Source organism: Hemibagrus wyckioides, linkage group LG07 (genome assembly GCF_019097595.1).
Source record: "Hemibagrus wyckioides isolate EC202008001 linkage group LG07, SWU_Hwy_1.0, whole genome shotgun sequence".
Lineage (NCBI taxonomy): Eukaryota > Metazoa > Chordata > Actinopteri > Siluriformes > Bagridae > Hemibagrus > Hemibagrus wyckioides.
Window position 1 is genome coordinate 221,981 of NC_080716.1, and position 27,764 is coordinate 249,744.

Below are 27,764 nucleotides of genomic sequence, written 5' to 3' on the forward strand. Positions count from 1 at the left end.
ATCCCTTAATCCATGAAGTTCGGTCACAGATTCAGCAGCATTCATTCATTCAGCAAAACGTGGTGCATCCATTATCGCACTTCTGTGTTCTGTCTGACGATGTTCTGCAATGCAAGTGCAGTTTTACTGCAGTGTTAATGTAGTGTTAGTGCATTTTTGGTGAAGAGGTACAGTCTTAATGACATTGATACAGTGTTCTGTAGTGTAAGTACAGTGTTAATGATGGTAGTTTGCAGTGTTGGTGCATTTTTTTGCAGTGGTGATGCAGTGTGTATCATATTTAATTCAGTATGTGTGACATTAATGATGGCACAGATAAGTTATTTACTGTTAACCCTTTAATTATGCACATATGGTGTAGAAGGAAGTACTAAAGCAAGTTACTAAGTTTCACTAACTGCTTTTTTAAAGATATTGTCTGTAAAATATGTAAAATTGGACTAGCTCCAAGGAAAGGCAGAGAAACACATTTGTCTATAACATACCAAGCATAGGTTTATATTTATGAATAGATTGAAGATGCCATTCAGAGCAGCCTTACATTAATTTGTAAAATGTGAGATTTTATAGTTACAGTAGACCTATATTTGTGGTTGTGTCAAATAAAGTCAGTGAGTAGATATGTTTAATTATCAGGCTAATTATCTTTCTTATTGTGTATTCAGTTAAATAACTACATTTAGTTAAATAGTACCACAATAACACTTCTCGTTTCTTGCTTATTTATTTAGAATGATGAATGGAAAGTGGGGAAAGCTATACAGTATGATTTGTACAGTCTGTCTATGGGATCATACATCACATGGTATGATTAATCACAGAGGTAAAATGTTGTTTATATTTTATTGATCAACTCTCCCTACATCTCTTTTGGCGAATTTTGCACCCTGAATTTGTACATATAATTTTCTTGGTCTTTGAAAAAAAAGAACAGTTTTAATCCTTTCTCAAAAGCCCTGAATTTTGGAAGGGAGTGCATACCCAAAATAAATAGGTTACTGTCCCTTGGTTATGCACATATCCAGGGAATCTTTAGAAAGCTGAGAATTACTCAGGCACTTATTAACAGCTATAATTAAGATCAAGCTAAACATAAAAATCTATGAGATTAAAACTACAAAAGAGTGTTTGTAATAACTTCCATGCTTTAATAGATGTTGTACACCAAACTATTATTAGACTTCACATTTTGACATCAATAGAAGTACCATCTACAGCCATTTAATCCAAATGTATTTAATAAATTTTCTCACATGATGTGTCACTGAAATGTTAAAGACCATAAACTGGTTAAATGAAGTGTATAAGTATTTTAAAAATTAAGAATTGCCTGATTTTTCTAGCATTTTGCTGTGTATGAGGTATGAGATCAGTATCTATACTAGAGTATTAGCTGATTTTTTTTAAATGACTTGAAGTTCAACTCCAAAACTATTTGTAACTAGTAAGCATGTAAAAATCTTAACCTTATATTTGTATAAATTATTCATCGATTTACAGTAGATTTGCCATCAATATAATAAAACTGTGTGAAGGTTTTTGTACAGTGCAGCTGGATTTCCTGTCACTGTGGGCTGCAGAGCACAGTAGTATAGAGCAGAGTCTGATACAGCAGCAGAGGAGATGATCAGATCCACTTGTTTAGTTTTATCATCAACTTCAGCAGACAGACGTGGTGGCATAGGGTCAGTTTTAACTCCATTTCGAGTGATGAAAAAAAGGAACTCAGGTTTAGATTTTGGATGTTGTTTGTACCATTGCAAGTTATTTACTGTACCACTGAAGTCTTTGTAGCTGCAGGACAGAGTAACATCATCACCTTCATCTACAACTTTATGAGGGAAACGTGGCTTTATTGGATCTGCCATGGAGTCACCTGTCATAGAGAAGAGAACATAATATTTTTATTTTTCAGTTATATAACTCATATTATACTTTTTCTTAACATCACACAGGCTAATTAATCATTAATGTAACACTTCCTTTCTGAGAAGGTCGATGATAACTTACCTAATGAAAGCCACAGACACATGAATATAACAGTGAACATGATGAATGGTGTTAGTAAAATGACAATATTCTGAGGTCTTTCTGTACTTTATTATATTAACATTTCAGAGGTTCATGAAGCTCCACCCCTCAGCATCATATGACAGTGTCACCAGTTTTACTGACAGATTCTTTACTGCATCCTGACATTACATTCAGTCTCACATGTGGAACAAGACATTTATCGTTCATCTAATAATAAGATTTTACATATTTATATATTATATATGTCTCAAACTCCTTTTGGTTCCACATTACTGTTAGTCCAATATCAAGTGGACTAGACAATCAATCAAATCAGTCAATTAATCAATTATGATCATCACACTTAAACACTTAAATGTGTTCATTTATTGCTTTTATCTGAAAGCTTTATCTTTAATGTAAAAATGAATTAATTGGGTAGAAAATTAAAATCTACACTGTTCAGTTTCTTGAACATTTCCTGATAGAGACATGGTTACAGAGTGACAGCAGCACATGTTTATTAGTGCCTGGGTTTATTGCTTTATTCTGCCCCCTTGTGGAAAGTAGCACTGTTTTCTGAATATTTTCATTCAATTACATTTTAATTTTACATTTTACAATTAAATTTCATTCAATAGATGATTTTAATGTAGAACAAAATTAATTTCTAAATTTATTCAGTAGGAGAGATTATCCAGTGGATAAATGGATAAATGATAAAGCACTTAAGTTCCCTAATGCATTGTCTTTTGTAGTGTATTTATATGGAACACAGGAGCTACAAACTACAGACTATGTTCACTCTATGGACCCTTTCTTACTGTTCGGGTCTAACCATAACAGTAACTTTTTTTGGAACTTTTCTAGTAATATATTGCCTCTAGTAGGTTCGGTAAAAATAGAAACACTTATGAAATACTAGAATTTAAATTAAAATCCAAAACTACAAAGCTCAGAGTGTCTATTTACACATGGGCCATTAACCACCACTGTGGAGTGCCAGATTGGGGTTCAAGCACTGCCACTGTTGGTCTCCTGAGCAAAGGCCCTTAACGCTCACTGCTCCAGGGGTGCTATATCATGGCTGACCCTAACTTCCTAAGTTGGAATATGTGGAGAATGCATGTGTGCTGTGTGATGCTGTGCTTGCGTGTGTGCAAACACTACATAACATTGCTTTATTTCCCCATTTTTAGCTTTTTTCTGCATGTCTGTCTCTAGCCATCCTCCTGTAGATGGGACCCTGTGGCAATCACCATTAACTGGGTGACAAACTTAACCAGTGAGTGGGCAAGACCCCCCTAAAAACCAAAAGAGGTGGAGCTACCAGTTTAAAATGCAGCACACTGTTTCAGACCCTTGGTTCAGTGTTAGCAGTTGTCTGATGTTTGTTTGTTTGTTTGTTGCTTGTACTCTCTTCCACACATATACTAGCTCCATTGGTTTGAGAACATGTAAGACTGTGTGTGCACCTACATTCCACCATAGATATTTTTTGAATGTACAGTGTTTCTTGTTCGTTTATGGTTGTCACTATAATCCAGACCGCTGGATATCTTAATCTTAATGTTGTTCTTGCATTCACCCTTAGTTTTTGCCTTCTCTATGAATGTAACAATTATACATTAATATTTCTTTATGTCATAATTTTTTAATTATTTCTTCATAGCACAGTATAACAACCACTTTCTGAGGTATTTCACTGAGGTTACGAAAAACATCTGCTGATCTTGACAATACTGTGAAAAATGGTATGTAGCTCATTCAAAGTAAGAGTGGTTCCAGTGGTTTTTGCAATCTGTAGGTTCTTATGCGTTGAGACTAAGTGCAGTTTCACATATTAAACAGTGGTACAGCTATTCAGGATGCTCGCAATATATTTTCCTAAATGTACTGATAAGGATGGGGAGGGAAGTGTGTGTTCTTCTGTCTCTGCAGGAAATTGAGACTCTAATGGGATTTTCTGGCCCAGAAAAGATTCTGTATGATGTGATCCCTAAGACTCCATGATCAGACCAGCAGAGGAGCACAGACTGATCACTGAAGATCACTAGTGATAAATTTGTCTCTAAATGAATGAGCTGTCTCCAAATAATCTAACGTGTCAATAATATATATTTTTTATAAATCACAAGAGAAACAGAATTTCCCAAAATTGGCATATAAATTCAGAATAATTCATAATCAGTAGAACAGCTTTCAATATAACAAAACTGTGTCAGAGTTTTTGTACAGTGCAGCTGGATTTCCTGTCACTGTGGGCGCCAGAGCACAGTAGTATAGAGCAGAGTCTGATACAGCAGCAGAGGAGATGATCAGATCCACATGTTTATCTTTAACATTAGCAGACATTCTTGGGGGAGGTTCAGATTTTGGATTTCCATTTTGATAAATATAAAGAAGGAACTCAGGTTTAGATTTTGGATCTTGCCTGTACCACTGCAGGTAGTTGTTTGTTGCACTTTCATATTCACAGGACAGAGTAACATCATCACCTTCATCTACAACTTTATGAGTGGAAAGTGGTGTTATTGAATCTGCCATGGAGTCACCTGTCATAGAGAAGAGAGTATATTGTTTATTAAAATAATAAGGAATAATAAGGTGTTAAACAAATCATACTCACATTTTGCTAAAACACACGTGTTCATCCTTGATTCAGAACATATTATTTTTGCAATAATAAAAATGTTTACTCACCCAGTGAAAGCCACAGACACATGAATATAACAGTGAACATGATGAATGATCTTAGCTGAAGGAAACTGTTCTTTCTGTACACTGATATGTTAACATCATCAGGATTCATGAAGCTCCACCCCACAGCATCACTCACATGACAGTGTCACTAATGTTACTGAAAGATTCTTGATTCTTACTGAAGCATTCTGGCTTTACATTCAGTCTCACATGGGGAACATGTCCTAAATCTATTTTAAACAAACACAAAAAGCTAAACTAAAAGCAGGAACTGATAATAAAAGTTAATAAACACTATAATAAAGTTTAATCATGTAATTATTGAAATAATTATTATACAAACATTAAATCACAATTTAAAAAGGTTCTGTTGTTGCTGCTGTCATTTGGTGCCATTTGTGCCACATTCTGCCTTATAGTCTGTATGATTCTTGATGACTGTAGTGTCAGAAAAATATTTTTGTATCATGATAAATCAAGATTTCTAAATTTTGTCTGAATGATTTTAGTTGTCATGTTTAATCCATTTTATTTATATGGTAACACTTTACACTAACAGTGCATGAATAATCATGAACTAATACCTGAATTATTACTTACTTAAATCTGAACTAATCATGAGTTAAGGCATGTACTAATCACCAACTAATAAAGAGCTAACCTTAACTACGCTGTGAGTCTTATGAATTAATGTGTGAATAATAAACCACCTTACATACATGTTTGTTCATTTACATAATTTGCCTTGTGCAGCTGCACACGCAAACATCTCTGAATGACACTGGATTACACTCTAATAATAAACACCAGTAATTTCATCTCAACCCATTTTGTATCTTTCTCCATTCATTTCTCTTCCGATCCCGCTGTAGTATTAGTATGTGCGCTGGGTGACTCGGGTCCAGGGCTCTGCTCCTTTGAACACAACATAACATTCATTATTTTTCCGTGTTTTAGTCTGAAATGTGGCTGTGTTTGTTTTAACTACTGGGTCTATGTTAATCAGGTCTGCTGGCTTTAAATCCTTCAACAGTTACACTGCTCATGTTTCGGGTCACTACCCTTCAATATCAATGTGGCACATGACACATGATTTATTTACTACACTTCCTATTTCTATAAAGTAAACATTTTCTAATCTACAAAATATATACAACACTGTAAGGCTTCCTATACTCTTTATTGTATTGTGGTTATATCTCAAATAATGCAAGTTAAAAATATGACTTTTCTTAGCAGAGTAAACTCAAAAGACAATATTATCATGTAGCTTTGTATAAACTCCAAATGTTATTAACCACTTATGAATGTTGCTTTGCTTGTCACTTTATTATGTGGACAATAAATATGCATTCATCAAATTTATTTATTAGAGGATTTGTCTAAAAAGAAGAAGATTTTGAATAATGACGGCATATTAATAATACCTGTGGTGTTAATCAAGAGTTAATGATGATCTGGAACAGTATAGTAAAGTGGAACACAGGACAATCTATTACTAAGGACATAATAATTACTAATTTAATTTCATTAGAATTGATTATATCACATTAATAATTACTAATGAAGTGTTACTGTATTGTTACTTAATTACACTTGCATATACTTGGCTTGAAGTAATGCATTACTTCAATAATCTTTTTTAATCAAACAATTCTTATTGTGAAATTAAATTCTTCAGCACATTTATAGTACACCCTTAGAGTCTAAACAAAACACCAGAGGCACTGCAGTGACTGATACAATTTTAAAAATTCCCCATAAAATTATAATAATATAAAACCCCTAATACAATTTATAAGCGTCTTGTATTAAGCTCAATGCTCTTTTAAGTATCTGTGGTAATTCAAGTGTTTCACTTAATATCAGTGCTGGATCAAGTGCTATTTTATAAGCTGCCAAATAATGAAGAGTGAAGTCTTTAGTTCACTAGTGTTACATTAAAACCCAGCAATTTAAATTATTTAAAGACATTGATATTTAACTTTGTTTTACATTTTTATTGCATCAGGGTAATAACAGCATGAACCTTAGCAGAAATAATTATTTTTGATTAAAGATTAACATTTATTTTTAAAAGATTTCTTCTCTGATTGTTCAACCAATAAGTATTAACAACATATGTAAGAGGATCATTGTTGATATTTAAAACAAATAAACATCGAATTTTGAGAATTAAGAAAGAAACCTGTATTTGAATGAAACAGATAAACATCTCCCCCTGCTGAGAAAAAAATCAAGCTTGACTTTTGTACAGTCTGTTTGAGTTTTGTGTCTCTGTGGGCTGCATGGCTGTAACAAACCTCCAGACACCGGGTGAGTAGGATCCATGTGCAGTTTATTAATATAATTCAAAACGACAGGCAAGGTAAATGTAATCAGGGACCGGCAGAAAGGTCAGAGAACCATAAAGACGAACCGCGATGCAAACTAATCCGAAAAACACTAGACTGACTCAGAAAACCGATGAAACAAAATGAGATCAAAACCACAAAAGCAATCAGACAAAGAAACACGAGAAACAGCTTGGTACAGAGCTAGTCACAATACTCTGTAATGTGCATCCAAGACTGTCTCCATGATCAGACCAGCAGAGGAGCAGAGATTCATCACTGAGGCTCACAAGTGATAGATTTGTGTCTGAAAATACTGTCTCCTAATAATACATGTGTCAAAAATCTAATGTGATTTATAAATATACTCTTTATAAATCACATTAGAGACAGAATTCCTCCAAACATGGCATGTAAATTCAAAATGATCAGTAGATAATAGATTTCCATATAACAAAACTGTGTGAAAGTTTTTGTACAGTGCAGCTGGATTTCCTGTCACTGTGGGCGCCAGAGCACAGTAGTATAGAGCAGAGTCTGATACAGCAGCAGAGGAGATGATCAGATCCACTTGTTCATCTTTAACTTTAGCAGTCATTCTTGGGTCAGTGTTGGAAATTAGATCTCCTTTTTGGTCAACATTAAGAAGGAACTCAGGTTTAGATTTTGGATATTGTCTGTACCAGTGCAGGTAGTCTGTTCCACCACTTTCTTTATATGTGCAGGACAGAGTAACATCATCACCTTCATCTACAGCTTTATGAGGGAGAAGTGACTTTATTGAATCTGCCATGGAGTCACCTGTCATAGAGAAGAGAACATAATGTTTTTAATCTTTAAATAATCAACAGGAAATACTTAAGTCAGACCCACACTCTACATTTTCACACTGCATCACCACACAGACTAATATTTAATATAATATAGTTAATATTTCTGTAATAACAAAAAGTCAATGTTAACTCACCTAGTGAAAGCCACAGATACATGAATATAACAGTGAACATGATGACTGGTCTTAGCTCAGTGAAAATAGTGGAGACCTTTCTGTAATCTAATATGTTAACACCATAAAGCTTCAAAATTGCTCCACCCCACAGCATCACATGACAGTGTCACCAATGTTGTTGTCAGATTGTTGATTCTTACTGAAACATCCAGGCTTTACATTCAGCCTCATATGGGGAACCTGTCCAGAGCACATTTAAGTAAACTCATACTGAAAGCAGGAAATTAATTTATTCCCTTAATGCTCAACTCTAACAGTTAAATCTAAAAAAATAAAACTTTCCTGTACTTATGATATCAAGAGAAGAAGAGAAAGAAGAGTAAAGGCAGATTCACAGATAAGATTCCAGTTTTCAGTGTTTCTCACACAGCAGGTGCTTTTGTTGATTTTTGTATGATTGAAGAATGTCACAGAGGTTTTACTGTGAAAAGTAGCTTTCATCGTCTCAAATAATGTGAGCAGGTTGTGTGGTGCTCTAGTTGTTGAGGCACAATAAGATAAGTGACTCCGCCATCTTGTGTTCACTGAAGAGAAAAACTAATAAATAAAAACCTGCAAACAGGTCATATAGTCACACATGTATGCTCTGGATTAATATTTTTATATTTGACCTTAGAATTTAATTGTATTCACAACACACAGAATTCCCTTTAGATAAATTTTCTTATGCTTGATCATGAATCACAACATTATATTTTAAACTAACATTCTTTTATGAAACATTTCTCTTCTTCACACTTTCTCACACTGAACACTGCAAAAGAGCAGAAGACAACAATGCACTAAAGAATAAGACGGTTCTAGTTACTTGTTTAAAAATACAAGGAATTGGTTTACTGATTAGTTTGACTATTATATATGTGAAGTTACGACACTTAGACAATAAAATGCCCTTCATCTGCAGTGTAATTACTCCAGTCAGAACAGAGAGGATCATGAGTCCACTGGCATTGTGGAATTCTGCTATGAGGATTGACCTGAGCCTTGTCTTTAGTGCACTTGTTATCAGTCAATATGGAATTGTACCATGAGGGTAGAAATCTTTCTTTATTAACAATGACACAACACCACACTACAAGAAAACACTTTAAGCAGAAGGATTTTAACAGTGTGATAGCACAGTGACACAGCAGGTAGTGTTGCTGCATCACAGCTTCAGGATCCCCAGTTTGATGATGTGTTCAGGTCACTGTCAGTTTGTGTGCAGTTTTGCATCACCTCCAAAAAACATGACAATCACCAGAAGAGAGAAAGAGAGAATCCCCCAAAAGGGCATGGAACTTTCTCTAAAGCATTGGTAAAGCTGCTTTCAATATAACAAAACTGTGTGAAAGTTTGCTTGTTCCTACATTTTTCATTTCTTGATCATTCTGTAAAATTCTATCTAAGATAGTTTTAATGAATTAAATGCTGCAGTGGTATTTATTGGTTTTGTGTTGAAATTGGTTTTGTCTGTTTTCCTTCCTCTGTGTGTCATGTGTGCAGCAAAAGGGAGCTTATTGTTAGAACCACTATACTTGAGAATAAGGAAGAAGTTTTTTTTTTTACTTTAATTAACCCCTTAATGCTCAGTCCTAACAAACACACAATGTTACAGGGGGTTAAATAGAAAAAAATAAAATGTTTCTGTACTCAAGATAGCATCAGAAGTGAAAGAACAATAAAGGCAGAGTTTCAGATGAGTTCAGTGTTTCTGATACAGCAGGTGCTTTTGTTTGTCACAGAAATGACATTAGATGAGTATTTATTTTTATTACAGTTTAGTCTTAAGTGGTCAGATGTGTACAATTGTGTAGAATGAAAGGGTCAGTGCTTAATTCTTGTAGTTTGTGCTCTGCCTCAGATAGCAAGGTTTCCAAGTCTGTAAGCAGCTTTACTGTTTTTACCGCCATGTTTGTCTCTTTATTCAACTTTTACACTGTAGGCAAACAGCCTCTGCAAGATTATATAAAAGATAAAAACATTTACACATAGTTTTGGTGATATATGTTCATGGTCCTGTCCTACATCCTGTCCTACATCCTGTCCTATCAGGGGAGTAAACACACAATTACACAATTCCCTTAAATTTACTTAAATACTTTATTAATCACAAGATAATATTTGAAACCGAAAAACCTTCATGAAATTATTTATTTATTTTGCCCAAACTGAACACTGTGCAACACAATAGAAAAAAGCACTGTAATAATGAATGAGTTCTAGTCAACCTTGAATGAGGAACCTGTCCTAAGCACATAGTAAACAAATACTGACAGCATGTCATTTTTATTAATGAAAACAATCAATCTATTCTATAAACATTAAATAATAATTAAATGTTATGTTGTTGTAAATTTAATATATAAACATTGGGGCAATGTTTGTGAGTTCACAGTGTAGTATTGATTCACCCCTAATTATTATCAGTAGTACAGATTTATTATCAAATATAATTAGGCTCATTTGTGTCTTGGGGCCTGAAACAAAAATCTCACTTAGAAGTTTCCTAAACAATCTTGCTTTCTTTTACAGATTCCACAGATGCAGGGTCTCAGAGGGTAACAGACATATTCCCAAAACCCACAACAATTAAGTGCTGAAGTATTTCAATCAATGTCAAAAACACACTGGGAAATCAAACTAGTGGACATTCTTATTATTCAAGACTCAAGACCAAAGTAAACCTGCACAGAAACATATGTTGAACACATCAGATCTCAAGCACAATAAACACAGAAATAACTGTTCATCAAATGGAATGGTGTAACATTTTTGGGTATTTCAGGTATGTAAACTTTACACTGTCATTTACTAAGCTAGCTAAAGTTATTATTATCTAGGCTGATTGGAGTCTCTAAATTGCCCGTTGTGTGTGTGCCCTGCGATTGGCTGGCACTCCATCCAGGGTGTATCCTGCCTTGATTCCTGAGATAGGTACAGGCTCCCTGTGACCTGAGGATAGATTGGATAAGCGGTACAGACAATGAAAATAATGAAAACGTTTTCCTATTTGATTCATTTGTTAATTACATTACTCTTTTTTTCTACACAGAGCACATCAATACAAATGACTAGGTCTGAAATGCACGGCCTATACTGGTATATTGTATATTGTAAAATTCTGCTGTGATGATTGAACCAAGCTTTTACTTTTTATTTCCAGGTTATCAAGGAATATGGAATAGTATCATCAGTGTATAAAGATGTATACCTGACTATCTGAGTAAAGTGTCTGGAAGAGGCTTGGAGGCAACAAAGTTGTATATATTTTCTGGTAAGGATCCTCAATGGTGGATAGATAGACCCTAATCATCTTTCTAGTGGTTTTCATTATCTTCCATAGAGTCTTCTGCTCTGACACTGAGTGCAGTTTAATATTAAACAGCTGAATAGTTTCACATGATGCTATCAATATTTCCCTGAATGTAATGATGAGGATGGGAGAGAGGGGTCTGCTCTCCTATCTCTACATGAAATTGAGACACTTCTGGGATTTTCTGGCTCAGATAAGATTCTACGTGATGCACCATAAAAACTGTCATCACTGTGATGCCAACAGTCATGTATTTTTTAACCTGTGGATTGCTGCTTTTACATGGCTTTAAGCCTCTTCTTCTTCTTTCTGCATGTAGACTCATCAGAGCATCTAAAGAAATCCCCAAGAAGATTGAATACCAAAATAAGGAAAAGCTACTTTTAAAAGTTATAATAATCCCTCTCTAAACCAAATATTATACCATTAATGAATGCAAAATATTTAACTAATTTTTACTTTTCAGGCACTGATGAACTGTCAGACAAAGACATCAGATAGTATTGCTGCCTCACAGTTCCATGGTCCCCAGTTCGAGATTGAGCTCAGGTTTCCCTCATTTCCAGTGTTGCTAAGAAAAGCTATAGATCTCTGAACAGGATAAAGTGGTTAATGAAGCTTAAAAAACAATTAGCTATCTCCTAATAATCCAACATTTGTCAAACTATAACATATTTATGAACCCTTTATAAATTGCAAGAGAGACAGAATTCGCCAAAAATAGCATGTAAATAGCAGCTCAACATCATCAGCAGAACTGCTTTCAATATAACAAAACTGTGTGAAAGTTTTTGTACAGTGCAGCTGGATTTCCTGTCACTGTGGGCGCCAGAGCACAGTAGTATAGAGCAGAGTCTGATACAGCAGCAGAGGAGATGATCAGATCCACTTGTTTAGTTTTATCATCAGCTTTAGCAGACATTCTTGGGTCAGTGTTGGAAATTAGATCTCCTTTTTGGTCAACAATAAGAAGGAACTCAGGTTTAGATTTTGGATATTGCTTGTACCAGTGCAGGTTGTTTCCTGTAAAGCTTGATTTGTATTTGCAGGACAGAACAACATCATCACCTTCATCTACAGCTTTATGAGGGAAATCTGGCTCTATTGAATCTGCCATGGAGTCACCTGTCATAGAGAAGAGATCATAATGTTTTTAATCTTTAAATAATCAACAGGAAATACTTAAGTCAGACCCACACTCTGCATTTTCACACTACATCACCACACAGACTAATATTTAATATAATATAGTTAATATTTCTGTAATAACAAAAAGTCAATGTTAACTCACCTAGTGAAAGCCACAGATACATGAATATAACAGTGAACATGATGACTGGTCTTAGCTCAGTGAAAATAGTGGAGATCTTTCTGTAACCTAATATGTTAACACCATAAAGCTTCAAAATTGCTCCACCCCACAGCATCACATGACAGTGTCACCAATGTTGTTGTCAGATTGTTGATTCTTACTGAAACATCCTGGATTTACATTCAGCCTCATATGGGGAACCTGTCCAGAGCACATTTAAGTAAACACATACTGAAAGCAGGAAATTAATGTATTTATGTTATTTTACATAAGTTAGTGATATCTCTAAATTAGAGAAACTTTGTGTAAACACCAGCAGGCAGATTAATGTTAGAAACACTAAGTGGAAGAGAATATGATTTATTTAAGAATGAGGAAGAAATTAGTAGTTTCCCTTGGTAATTAAGATTGAATTAATCCCTTATTTCTCAGCTCTAACAGTTAAATCTGAAAAATAAAACTTTCCTGTACTCACAATAGCATCAGAAGAAGAGAAAGAAGAATAAAGGCACATTCACATATAAGTTTCTAGTTTTTAATGTTTCTGACACAGCAGGTGTCAAAGAAATGACATTAGATGAGAATTTATTCTTATGACAGTTTAGTGTTAAGTGGACAGTTGTGTTGTTTAATCAGAATGATATCTCTGAAATTATCTTAGGCACTAAGAGTAACCAGGGCAGGGGTTAGGATATTATATCAGCAGTATGTATGATAGAAGAACAAGTATACTCTATGTCTCAGAGAATGTGAGCAGGTTGTGGGGTGCTCTGGTTCTTGACCAACATTAAGATAAGTGACTGCGCCATCTTGTGTTCACTGAAGAGAAAAACCTTAACACCAAAAAAAATTGTTTATTAACTTACCAAATTTATATATGTGCAGAAATATAATTGAAAAAAATAATTGTTTCTCTTTCTCTCTCTCTCTCTCTCTTTCACACACACACACAGCCATTTGCTCACCCAATCTACTTAGACTAGCTTTATTTAGATATTACTTCAAACTTGTTGCAAAATATACACTAATAATATTAAAAATTAGATGATTGTTCAGTAAGTGGCAGTATACAGTATCTCACAAAAGTGAGTACACCCCTCACATTTTTGTAAATATATGGTAACCTGTAGCTCTGGTGAACTCCATGCCCAAGAGGGTTAAGGCAATGCTGGTAAATAATGGTGGCCACACAAAATATTGACACTTTGGGCCCAATTTGGACATTTCCACTTAGGGGTGTATTCACTTTTGTTGCCAACGGTTTAGACATTAATGGCTGTGTGTTGAGTTATTTTGAGGGGACAGCAAATTTACACTGTTATACAGGCTGTACACTCACTACTTTACATTGGAGCAGAGTGTCGTTTCTTCAGTGTTGTCACATGAAAAGATATAATAAAATATTTACAAAACTGTGAGGGGTGTACTTACTTTTGTGAGATACTGTATGTCCATGTGTCCATACAGCCCTAAAACATCAGGCTGTGTGGCTTGGGGTGCAGTCAGAATTCTAATTCATCCAAAAGTGTTCAGCGGGTTTGAGATCAGGGCTGTGTGCAGGTCACTCATTTTATTCCACACCAAACTTGTAATAAACATCTTCATTGAGCTGGAACATGTTTTTGTAAGAATATAAAGACATCCTACAATTGTGCAGCAGTTTGGAGAATGCCCACATACTGGTGTGATGGTTAGGTGTCCACAAATATAGCCATATTGTACATATTCAGGATTTTGTTAGAATTAGTATTGTTGTAATAATGTTGTAATAATTGGTTGTGCATGTCAATAAAGAAACATATGTAAAAATATGTTAATATAAATACTGAACCCTTCTCAATATCTCAGTACCTCAGGTTATGGACTCTCCTTTCATACATATGCATACTTGTACCCTTTTTTAAAGGGCTACTGCAATATAAGCAGAACATTCATAAAGCTGCAACAAAATGTTCCCAGTTATATATTTGCTTGAAATCTAATTTGTGCAAAGCCAATATTAAGTTATAACTTGTACTCAATTCACAGACAGATTAAAGTGCACAGTGGAATTGCACATTTTATTAGGTAGAATGTGTGTGTGTGTGTTCAGTGATTGTTTGCAGTCCGAATGGCCCAGGGGAAGAAGCTGTTTGTAAGTCTGGTGGTGTGAGACTTTGTTGACCTGAAGCGCCCCCCAGATGGCAACAGGTCAAACAAGTGATGAGCAGGATGTGAGGAGTCTCCTGTGATGGCCTTGATTTTGCTGAAGCAGCGGGACCTGGACATGTCATCCAGGGAGGGCAGAGGGCAGCCAATGATTTTTTTAGCTGTTTTTCACCCTCTGCACAGTTTGTCTGTCCTCATCTGTGCAGCCTGTGTACCACACACCCAGACAGTATGTCAGTGTGCTCTCCACAGAGGTCTATAAGTACTGAGCCCTTGGGTAGCGTGGCCGAGTGGTCTAAGGCGCTGGATTTAGGCTCCAGTCTCTTTGGAGGCGTGGGTTCAAATCCCACCACTGCCAGCTGAGCCTTTTCAAGGCAGTGGTTGTGGGCTCTGGCACCACAAAGGCTTTACAGGGGTTGTGGCTCCTGTACCTTCTGCAAATGTGCTTAAGAGTTGCTGTTAGCTGGCTGCCTGGCTGCAAAAAAAAAAAAAAAACGAACTCACATGGTACCGGAGCCCCCAGACCCAGGTGCTGAAATAGCTCGCAACTGGTGTCAACGCCGGCTGCTCCGTTTCACACCTTGCTTTTTCAAACAGCAAATAGTTTTGAGTTATATAACTCATATTCTATTTTTTCTTAACATCACACAGGCTAATTAATCATTAATTTATTATCTCCTTTCTGAAAAGATCAATGTTAACTTACCTAATGAAAGCCACAGACACATGAATATAACAGTGAACATGATGAATGGTGTTAGTAAAATGACAATATTCTGAGGTCTTTCTGTACTCTATTATATTAATATTTCGGAGGTTCATGTCTCCACAAAGGGTGACATTCTCCATCCCACTCCCTGTATTCCAGAGTTAGGCTCCAGGTTGGAGCTTTAATTTTCAGAGGTAATTACAGTGGGATTTGAACCTTCTTGGACCTCTGGAGAAACAAACTTCCAAGTGAGAACCAAGCCGGCAGGGCAAGTTTCCGTTAGATTTGTCCCAACCACTCTATTCTACGTAGAACCGGGGCTCGTCCGGGATTTGAACCCGGGACCTCTCGCACCCAAAGCGAGAATCATACCCCTAGACCAACGAGCCAGGTTGTCCCTGGTCTCCTTGATGTGCGCCAATGAAGGTTCACTGTACTCTGTAACTGTATGACCTTCCTGTTCATATGGACTGGGGTCCGAGTAAAAGGAACTCGGTTACACAAAGTCAAGTTAACAATAAAGCGAGGCTCCTGTGGGATTCGAACCTTTTTGGAATCCAGACGCTAAGTGTGAACCAAGTAAGCAGCTCTTGCCATTGGGCCAAATATGTCATTAATCTCGGTGGACATGAAGATCAAAATCAATTCTTGTAGAACAAGCTTGCTTTAGTGTCAGGTGGAGGATTCAGTATAGGTCAAGTTTACAGGATTGTAGCTTCTTTGCTGGAAACTGTACTGTTGCTCCAGTATAGCTTGGTGAATATTATGAGGCTTCAAGTAGTTTCTGTGATATTTGCAGTAAGTTTACAAATGATTCCAGTTGCTAATAAAATTGAATTAGCTGGTTGCTAAAGAAACTCAGGTGGCTGGTGGGGTATGGTTTGGTAAGAGTTCTTATTCTTAGTTATACATACTTTCAGGTATCCTGTAATTCTCAAAAATATATTAAAGACCCTGCAAAGACACACATGATGAACACATTAAATCTCATTCTCAGTAAAACAAACAAACAAACAAACAAACAAACAAATAAATAAAAATAAATCAAATCAGCTGCTTGTCAAAAGAGTTTACAATATCCACATTTTTATTCCTAGAACAGAATCAAATTCCAGCATGTGATCTTTACACTGTCATTAAGTAAATAAACCATCAAACCTGCCACTATTGTTTATGAGAACTGCACTTAATACTGCAGAGGGAGTGAACATGTGGCTTCTTCAAACACACACCTAACTTTTCTATCTGTATTTGGATTCACTTAGAATGTTTTGTCTATTCACTTCAAATAAAGTATTCATATATGGTTATATACATACATTTCTATTGGATCAATAATCAGAATGCTGATGTTATGCATAGCTTCCAGTCTTTTCTTCTTATTGTGATTCTTTAACACTTTCATGTTTGAGGTCTCTGTAGGTTTTTGGACAGTGAAGTTGACTTTCCTGTCACTGTGGGCTGCAAGACGCAGTAGTACAGTGCAGAGTCTGATACTGAAGCAGGCGAGATCGCCAAATCCACACGCTTCAGACTCTTATGAACTTTAGCAGACAAATGAGGATGAGGAGTATCACCTGTCTGATTCCCTCCCGATTCCGTCAACAGAACGAGGAATTCTGGTGCTGCATTGGAATATTGTCCATACCACTGTAGATTGTTCATAGAAACAGTGTATTTATAATCACAGGAGAGTGTAACTGCTTGCTCCTCTTTACCATAGACAGCAGAAGATGTTGGAGTAATGCTGTCCTGTGTGCTCTCACCTGAAGAGGACATTTATTTCAGAATATTATCATTTTATATTATACAGTATACATACAGTACATGTTTACAATCTAAAACACTCACACATGGAAACATTTCTTTACTAGTTATAAAACATTTAAACATAATATATGGGGATAAATAAAATATAAGCTTACCTATGAACATGGTAAAAAACAGAAACATACAGAAAACCATCATGTTTTAATTTCCTCTGTTCTTCTGAAAGTTTCCTTTTTATGTTACTGTAAATGTCAAGTTTCCTTCTACTCTGTCTTCAGTGAAGCATCTAAGCATTTCTTGTGTACAAAGCCTCAACTGTAGATTCCCTCTGTTTTAACCAATCAGAGTGGAGGATTTGCCACATTATGTAAAATACACACACATGTTCTAAAAGAATTTAATGAGCAAAAGATTCAAATATTTAGTTCCTGTATTTCCTATTTCTATGAACTTAAACCTTTTCTAATCTACAAAATATATTGTTGCAATTACAAACAATTCTTATTGTGAAATTAAATTCTTCAGCAGATTTATAGTACACCCTTAAAGTCTAAACAAAACACCAGAGGTACTGTAGTGATTGATAGGATTTGAAAAAATTCCCCATAAAATTATAACAATATAAAACCCCTAACAAGGTGGTGTTTGAGAGCATGTGCACAAATACATAAGCATCTTGTATTATGCTCAAGATTCTGCAGTAATTCAAGTGTTTCAGTCGGACTGCACTCCACACACCATGTATCTGTGCTGAAGCTTTGTTCAGGTTTAATGTTCATGGCTACTTTAACACTCCACATGGTTCTGTTGTGTCCAGGTCCAATCAGGTTCAGTTCTAGAGTATTTTCATGTCATGTACTGCCATCTGCAGGAGCTGAATTTAAATAGACATATACATTGTTTACATCAAGAACCATCAATATATTTAAAACAAAAGTATTGCTCACCACGCTGGGAATAGTTCACACTTTCAATTCATAGATTCATTTGGAATCATTACAGCATTTCAGCATATCAGAACACAAGAATAACCCGTCTTTTTCTTTTTTATCTGTATTTCTGACATTAACCTAGACAAAAACAAGTCCTCAGATTCAGCATCCTTAAAGAGACAAATTTGCTGGTGTGCTTGTGATTATTGTCCTTTAATATGACCCAGTTTCAGCACAACATAAGCTCATGGACAGTCTTACATTTGTCTCAAGAATATTCTAATATAAAGTGGAGATCATCAATGTCCAAATGATTAAAAGTTTTCTAGAGCCTGTGGCTGCAAAACAACCGAATCCTCACCCCTCCACCAACATGACACTTGGTATGAGGTGTTTGTTGTGATAAACTCTGTTTGACCTTCACCAAACATGAAACTATGAATAATGATTAACCATCAGTCCAAAAAAATATTGTTCCCAAATTTGTTAAGATGCTGCCATGTTTTTTTGGAGAGAAAGGGCTTCTTCCTCTCACCTCCTCCATGAAAGCCATATGTGGAGGCAGGACTGAGGTGGAGCACAGGTTTGTGAATGGAAGGTGGTGCAGGGAAGAGTAAGTGCTGTTTCCACAGGTCAGGGTCGTAACACTTAAGACCTGGGAAATGCAACTGTGAATGGATTTTTGCTGATCCATTTAAAATTTGGCAGACATTGTACATCCATTTAACTGAAAATACAAATGTTAATACACAATTTCCATTTTGATTTCCTTTCCTTTTCCATAATATTTTATACCAACATACTTTTATGAAATGATTTTTTTCTCACACTGAACAGCAGGTAGTGTTGCTGCATCACAGCTTCAGGATCCCCAGTTTGATGATGTGTTCAGGTCACTGTCAGTTTGTGTGCAGTTTTGCATCACCTCCAAAAAACATGAGAGTAGGAATTTGCAAGGAGAAATTTCCCCTTTGTGTGAAAGAGTTTGTGTATGGAGCTCTGCAAAGGACTGACATCCCATTCAGGGTGTTTTCTCACCTTATGTGTGACTCCTTATTAACTATGACCCTGACCAGTAGAGAAACAGAGAATCCCCCAAAAGGACATGTAACTTTCTCTAAAGCATTGACAGAACTGCTTTCAATATAACAAAACTGTGTGAAAGTTTTTGTACAGTGCAGCTGGATTTCCTGTCACTGTGGGCTGCAGAGCACAGTAGTATAGAGTCTGATACAGCAGCAGAGGAGATGATCAGATCCACTTTCTTATTCGTTTTATCTTGTTTTATGGACAATCGTGGATGAGGTGGTTGAGCCTTTATGACAGTTTCAGTGCTTTCAAGAATCAGCAGCAGAAACTCGGGTCTTGATCCAGGTTTTTGTCGATACCAGTGGAGACCGTTAACTGATCCAGTATATGTGCAGGACAGTGAGATGTTGCTGCCTTCCATTGAAAATACATTGGTTTGATCTGGTTTAATGTTATTGTCAGCAGCCTCTGCTATAAAAACATTACAACAATATTGTGATATTTTAATCATAAATGACACATTTCACATGAAAAATTGTGTCTTCTTAATTAGAGTTATTGAAAAATAATATTTTGTGTGCAGTGTATATGACTTACCAACATCAGAAAGAGTGAAAAACACCACGAAGAGGAACAACATTGTTTTCCTGAGTGTTTAGTTCAAACCTCTAGCTTTAGAAATGAATGTCAGTGTTACTATTTGATGTACATCTCCACCTCTAGCTCCACCTACTTGTATTTATGCATATTCATGATAACTGTACTGTTCTGTATACTGTTTATATAAATCTGTAGAAATGTTTTTGCATTAATAATAAAATGTGGTTCTAAGAATCCTTGGATTCACTAATACCATTTCTCAGTTCCATTGCCTCATTGTTCTGTGAAATTCTATCTAAGACAGTTTTACTGGATTAAATGTATGTTGCAGTGGTATTTTTTGGTTTTGTGTGTATAAATTTGTTGTGTTTGTTTGTCTTCCTCTGTGGGTCATGTGTGCAGCAGAAGGCAGCATATTGTCAGAACCACTAAGGAAGAAAATAAGGTTTATTTGAGAATAAGGAAGAAATATTTTTACAAACTTTAATTAACCCCATAATGCTCAGCCCTAACAACCACACAAGGTTACAGGGAGTTAAATAGAAAATATAAAATGTTCCTGTACTCAAGATAGCATCAGAAGTGAAAGAACAATAAAGGCAGAGTTTCAGATGAGTTCAGTGTTTCTGAAACAGCAGGTGCTTTTGTTTGTCACAGAAATGACGTTAGATGAGTATTTATTCTTATTACAGTTTAGTCTTAAGTGGTCAGATGTGTAGAATTGTGTAGTGTAAATGAGTCAGTGATTTATTCTTGTAGTTTGTGTTCTGCCTCAGATAGCAAGGTTTACAAGTCCATAAGCAGCTTTGCTGTTTTTACCGCCATGTTTGTCTCTTTATTCAACTTTTACTCTGCAGGCAAACAGCCTAGGCATGATTCTATAGAAAATAAAAACATTTAGACATAGTTTTGTTGAAATATGTACATGGAGGTGTCAAAATACAGTAGAAACAGAAGCCACAGCAACATCTGGCATGTTTTTCCAGACAGCCACTTACATATGCTCTGGATTAATAATTTTATATATTAAGATAATTTGAGATATCTTCATAACCCCCATATATTTATCTCTCAAATACCTCTAGATTTGTCATTTTGCATTTTCTTTTCCACAAAAAACAACATTATTAATGGAAGAAAACAGATGTGGAGCATCAACTCCACTGAATTAGCCACAATTCCCTTTAGATACATTTACTTAGAAGCCTGATCATGAATCATAATTTGAAACCAACATAATTTTATTAAATTAGTCTTTTCTTCAAATTCTCTCACACTGAGCACTGTGCAAAAGTGTAGAAAAAACAATGTACTAATAAATGAGACAGTTCTACTTAATTGTTTGAAAATATGTTTACAAAATACAGTATAATAAGACTGACAAGATGTCAGGTGAAGCTCAGGCCAGTCAGTGGTTTCATCTGTAAAAGATTATGCTTCAAAACAAACAAATCAAACTACACACCATATATAATAAAGCAACAAAACTTTACATCAGACGCACTGCAGCAATTAATTATTCATCTTAACAGAAGCAACAAAAGGTCTAATTCACCTGAACCATATTCCTTTGTTTTGGGGATTATCTCATTCTGATGAGGTTTAAATTGTTGTTATTAATGGCCACAATATACAGTTTCAGTATTATACATATGGATTTACTGCATTCAAGATAAACACTGTACAGTTTTTGTACAGTGCAGCTGGATTTCCTGTCACTGTGGGCCTCAGAGCACAGTAGTATAGAGCAGAGTCTGATACAGCAGCAGAGGAGATGATCAGATCCACTTGTTCATCATCAACTTTAGCAGACTTTCTTGGGTCAGTGTTGGAAATTAGATTTCCTTTTTGGTCAACATTAAGAAGGAACTCAGGTTTAGATTTTGGATATTGCTTGTACCAGTACAGGAAGTTTCCTGTAGGAAAGCTTGTTTTGTATTTGCAGGACAGAGTAACATCATCACCTTCATCTACAGCTTTATGAGGGAAATCTGACTATATTGAATCTGCCATGGAGTCACCTGTCATAGAGAAGAGATCATAATGTTTTTAACCTTTAAATAATCAACAGGAAATACTTAAGTCAGACCCACACTCTGCATTTTCACACTGCATCACCACACAGACTAATATTTAATATAATATAGTTAATATTTCTGCAATAACAAAAAGTCAATGTTAACTCACCTAGTGAAAGCCACAGATACATGAATATAACAGTGAACATGATGACTGGTCTTAGCTCAGTGAAAATAGTGGAGATCTTTCTGTAATCTAATATGTTAACACCATAAAGCTTCAAAATTGCTCCACCCCACAGCATCACATGACAGTGTCACCAATGTTGTTGTCTCATATGGGAAACCTGTCCAGAGGACATTTAAGTAAACACATACTGAAAGCAGGAAATAAAGTTTTGTTGTAAATCTGAAAAATAAAACTTTCCTGTACTCATGATAGCATTAGAAGAAGAGAAAGAAGAGTAAAGGCAGATTTACAGAAAAGTTTCCAGTTTTCAGTGTTTCTGACACAGCAGGTGCCAAAGAAATGACGTTAGCTGAGTATTTATTCTTATGACAGTTTAGTGTTAAGTGGACAGTTGTGTTGTTTAATCAGAATGGTATCTCTGAAATTATCTTAGGCACTAAGAGTAACCAGGGCAGGGGTTAGGATATTATATCAGCAGTATGTATGATAGAAGAACAAGTATACTCTATGCCACAAAGGTTTTACTGTGAAAAGTAGCTTCCATCATCTCAGAGAATGTGAGCAGGTTGTGTGGTAGTGTCTCTAGTACTTAACCCACAATAAGATAAGTGACTGCGCCACCTTGTGTTCACTGAAGAGAAAAACCTTAACACACTAATAAATAAAGCCCTGCAAAAAGGTCATACAGCCACACATATATTGGATTTTTAATTTTTATTAGACCTTATATTTAAATTGTATTTACAGTTTGGGGTGTCATCAATTTCTCTCTCAAATACTGCTGGGTTTGTCACTGTATCTTTGTTTTTTTATATTTTCTTTACATTACTTAATACAAAGCAGAAAAAATAAATAATAAGGGAAAACTAAAAGGAAACAGATGTTGAACACGGTTGTAAAACTCAACAACTAAACTAAATTGGCCACTGAGAAATGCTTTATATTCACATGATATACTTTCTGTCCTATCAGGGGATTAAACACACACAACTGCCTTTAGATAATTTTACTTAGATGCTTGATTATGAATCTCAACATAATATTTTAAACCAACATACTTTTATGAAATGATTCTTAGTCTTTTCTTCAAATGTTCTCACACTGAATACCAAAACAAACCAATGCAGTAATGAATGATCCAGTTCTAGTCAACTGTAGTGTTTATAAAATCTGATGACACTGATAATGCATGATGACAGGATAATGCTAGGTGAAGTGCAGGCCAGTTGGTGGGTGCATGTGTAAAAGTTTAGGATTTAAAATAAACACCATATAAAATAAATAACAAAACTTTACATCAGACACACTTCAGCAGTTCATTATTTTCTGTGATTTTGTGCACCTTAGTTTATTAGCTTTTTTTATACCATGAATGGTCTTAGCTGAATAGAAATATTCTTTCTGTACTCTAATATGTTCATTTTATGAAGCTCCACCCACAGCATCACATGACAGTGTCACCAATGTTGCTGACAGATTGTTGATTCTTACAGATAAATCCAGGATTTACATTCAGCTTTAGTTAAAGGACCTATATATATTTTAAGCAAACCCAAAGCAGGAACTATTTGTAATATACAGATAATAGCAACAATATAATTAAACAAATGTAATTATTCTAATGATAATTATACAATTGTTAAGCCATAATATAAAAATTAAACAAGTTTTAAATTAATTACACATTATATGTTTACAATCAGGCAGCTTAGTGGTTAGCATGTTCACCTCACACCTCCACGCGTCCATCTCCATGTGTCCTGGGTTCGAGTCTTGCTCCTGCTCACTGTGTGTGTGTGTGTGTGTATGTAGAGTTTGCACGTTGCTTGGTGGGTTTCCTGCGGGTGCTACAGTTTCCGCCCAAAGACATGCTTCTAGGCTGATTGGAGTTCTGTAGTGTGTAAATGAGTGTGTGTGTGCACCCTGCGATTAATTGGCACTCTGTCCAGGGTGTATCCTGCCTTGATGCCCGATGATGCCTGAGATAGGCACAGGCTCCCTTTGACCTGAGAATAGATCAGATAAGTGGTACAGAAATAAAATGTTAAAAAGTAATCAGTGGTGTCTGCATCTACATCTGGAATATTCCAATCCAAAATAGTTTCTAAAGTATCTAAACCAGTGGTGGGCCATCAGTGCCAGCAAGGCCTTCTCTGCTGGCCTAAACAGCAGTGATCTGAATCAGTGATTTGCATTTTAATATATTTTTCCATGCGTGTGTATTAAATTATTCCCAGTAGTCTATTCTCTACATTTCCTAGCTTTGCTCTTGGTTGAGCTGCTTCCAGTAATGATAAGAATGTTTATCTAATCATATTTCAGCCAGTGGCTGACATCATGTGTTGCCAGAGTGAAAGAAATCTGTCTTAAGGCCTTCAGAATGAATAGTGCAGGCGCCCGTAGCTTATTATAAGTGGCAATTAAAATTGTTACATTAACCAATCAGATTTCGAGTTGGCGTCATTGGCGCCATCTAGCAGGCATACGATTACGTCAGCAATTTCCCGTCCGTTGATTGGACAACTGGAGTAGTCAGAGGCAGAGAACCACACAAACTAAATAAAATTATTTTAACTCACAATGACTGACAGAGGAGAAGAAATCGATTTGGTGGCAGACATCCTTACACATGCATTTTCAAGGCAGACTGTAATAAAATTGACTATTCCTTGTGAGGTGTGAAATACTCTAGCCTAATTTCTATTTTACTTTGCTATTAAACGGTTGAGGACACCAGTGAAGACCGCAGGAAGCGGTAACCATAGTAACCAGTGATTTCCGGATTGGACCTAAGATTTCCAGCCCAGCTACAGCTTAAAACCCGTCCATTTAAAAATAAAATAAAATAAAATAGCAGCCCCAAATGCATACTGTGATAACTAATACATTAACAAACAGAAAACCCAAAACAAATGGGTTTGTGCAAAGGGCACTATTTAGACACACACACACACACACACACACACACACTGACAGACCCGCAGCACAGGCGATCTCACCCAGTGTCCAGCTCTTCAAGTCCTGCAGAAATCCGCGGAAGTTTTGATAATTTTATGATCACTCCTAAATATCATTCAACATTACACTAGTAATATTGACTGTCAGATACTGAGTCAGGAAGTGGTCACGTGATGAACGAACGAACGAACCAGACCCGAAGACGGTACTGACTGCAGAGCCGAAGTCTATGAGGCTGTCACGTGACGAGCAAGTTTCCCCGCACCGAACCAGGTAGGATCTTGCGCATGCGCGGTCAATAAAAAATGAATCTCTCCCGAGTCATATTACGGATTCATTCAAAATGAACGAATCTTTCAAGGAACCGAATCGGAGCCACGGAGGCCAGCTGTACGCCAACTGCATCTTGTTAAAACGTAAAGAAAACAAAAAAAATCTCTGTAATTCACTTATGTTGTTCTAGATGGCTACTTAATTTACACCTTAACACGAAGCAGGATGTAAGCCTAAACATGTCCTGTTCTCCAAAAAAGATGATGTACTGTACATTTCCTCCCGCCGCCCCATCATAAGTGCTTCTTCTCATCGCAGTTTCATAATAACACATCTAACATTCTGTCACGTTCCTTACAGTAAAAACAGCTTGAGTAAAATAAAGGAAAGGTTTGTTTACCGGTTAAAAGGTTTGCTTTACTCATTACGATATTTATCTTAAACGTCAGAGAGACCCTGATGTTTCTAGTGTTTTTTTTGTTCTGCTGTAGGTACTTGTGCTCTGAGACTCTGGGACTCAGAGACTGAGGGAGATGTCTGTTGTTCTGTCTCTGCAGGAAATTGAATCGCTTTTGGGATTTTCTGGCCCAGAAAAGATCCTAGGTGATTTGCACCCCCATACCTGGAAGCTTTCAGTTTAGCCAAGAATGGCATTCAAGCCCAGATTGTCTCCCACTACCTGGACAACTGTGAACTTAACAACACCATGAAATTCGGGGGTATCAACAGTGATGCCATCCCTCTCAAGACACCTGATCTCTTCAACAATAGGGCACAGCACTGCATCAAGACCATAGGTTGAATTGCATTATCTGATTTGAAACTGCTAGAAGGAAGTGTGACCGTAAACTTGATAGCAGGTCTGGTGGCAAGCTCTTCATGATGAAATATATAAATCCTAACTTGTGAATCCCAGTCTTCGATCCAAGAGGATTGACAGTTTCACAGTCATCACTATACAGCAGTAGCAGAACTGAAACCTCAAGAATAGTGGATACGTTTTACAAAACTCCCCATCAAAGACATCCTGAAGTGCATCACCCTCTCTCTGCTGCCATTCTATCATGGCCTTCAAAATACCAGGAATTTCAAGTAGCTTGACAAGAAGGCACTGTAGTGGAATACGCTGATAGGAATCAGGAACTGCAACTTGTCGGACAGTGCCAGTGGTGGAATCCCATTGCTGTACATAGGAAACCCCAGGCAAAAACTCCTCAACTGGCTGAATAAAGTTTCCTGATTTAGCAAAATACTGCATCTGTTTATAGTCTGTTTCCAGTTCTCTGAAAGGCTCAGCTGCAAGAGCATGAGCTCTTCTACTTTTGGGCTTTGATCAAGACCAAACTGACTAAATAACGACATAGTCTGCAATTGTAGTCTGCTCACAATATCGAAGATTAAACTAGAGGTCTGTTGTACCACAAAGTTTAAGTTAGAAAATGTCTGGGCAGATCTAGACTTCAGATTAGCTAAAAAAAAAAGGGTCACCCATTCGATAATGTCCTCTTGCTGTAGTTCATCCCATTCATCCTCAACTTCCTGTCCTAACTCCTCTTCGGCATTAAGTTCATCATCAGGCTGGGCCAGCTGTTCGAGAGGCTCATCAAGAATCTGTTCAACTTGGTTTTCATGCTGCTCACTAGGTGTCTTCTGTAAGACCTGATGTAAGAAAAAGTTCTGCCACAACCATTTTCACTACATTGGAAATATGTTGATGAACTGTTTATATGGTGTACTGCTTGTAAATGTTTAAAGATACTCCTGACATCCCCAGGAATTTGCCTTTTACACCAAAAGCAAACATATGCCTTGGGAACGTTTAAAAAATGATCTGCTAAAATAATAGTGCAAAAAGTGGGGAAAATTAAGCCCTTTCCATCTGCAGTGACTGTAACTACTTACAAATTCTCTGAAGTATTTCATGAACTTTAGCCTTGGGCCAATTTTTGGGATTATGCAGTTGATGGTCCCCTCATCTAAAAGCAGAAAGCTTTCTTCATCTATTGCCTGATCTGAAAGACAAAACGACACAGAACACAAAGACATCTTGTCAACATTAAAATCATGGAAGCTAGTTATAATAATAATAATAATAATAGTTATAATAATATTGTCATAACTCGGGAGAAATGCGGGAGAATTTTGATCACGGAGTAAATGGGGAGAGGGTAACGTTAATAGCTATTGTCAGCTAGAGTCAGCTAAACTATCAAGCTATATAGCTCAGACCAGGCTGAAAGTTCGAGTGTAACGTTAACACGGTAACAGTAATAAATGTTACAAACACAATGACAATTTTTTCTGTCATATGTGACTTAAGTGGGAGAAAATGTGTATACAGACCTTGTATTTAGCGTTATTTTCGCTTAAATGCATGAGGGAGATGAACCGTCAGCGGTGTTGGAGCCCAAAAGAGAAGATACGAAGTTGACACAGCTGTTGAATACACCGCTGAACTTTGGGGGAGGGGCG

At 36.3% G+C, this 27,764-nt stretch overlaps 2 non-coding genes and 1 gene segment (V, D, J or C); 1 reads left to right on the plus strand and 2 right to left on the minus strand.

Annotated features, from left to right (window-relative positions):
* Window positions 1–1,577: 1,577 nt before the first annotated feature.
* On the minus strand, window positions 1,578–2,050 carry LOC131356836 (T cell receptor alpha variable 36/delta variable 7-like; the record flags this gene model as incomplete). The annotated part of the segment is given in 2 exon segments: window positions 1,578–1,876; window positions 2,011–2,050. Coding segments are annotated over 2 exon segments (339 nt in total), but the record flags the coding sequence as incomplete, so codon positions are not given.
* A 13,039-nt stretch (window positions 2,051–15,089) lies between these two features.
* Window positions 15,090–15,171, plus strand: trnal-uag (transfer RNA leucine (anticodon UAG)). Its single transcript has one exon. It is a non-coding gene; the product is annotated as a tRNA-Leu (tRNA).
* Window positions 15,172–15,839: 668 nt separating this feature from the next.
* Window positions 15,840–15,911, minus strand: trnap-ugg (transfer RNA proline (anticodon UGG)). The gene has a single exon. It is a non-coding gene; the product is annotated as a tRNA-Pro (tRNA).
* Between the last annotated feature and the right edge of the window lie 11,853 nt (window positions 15,912–27,764).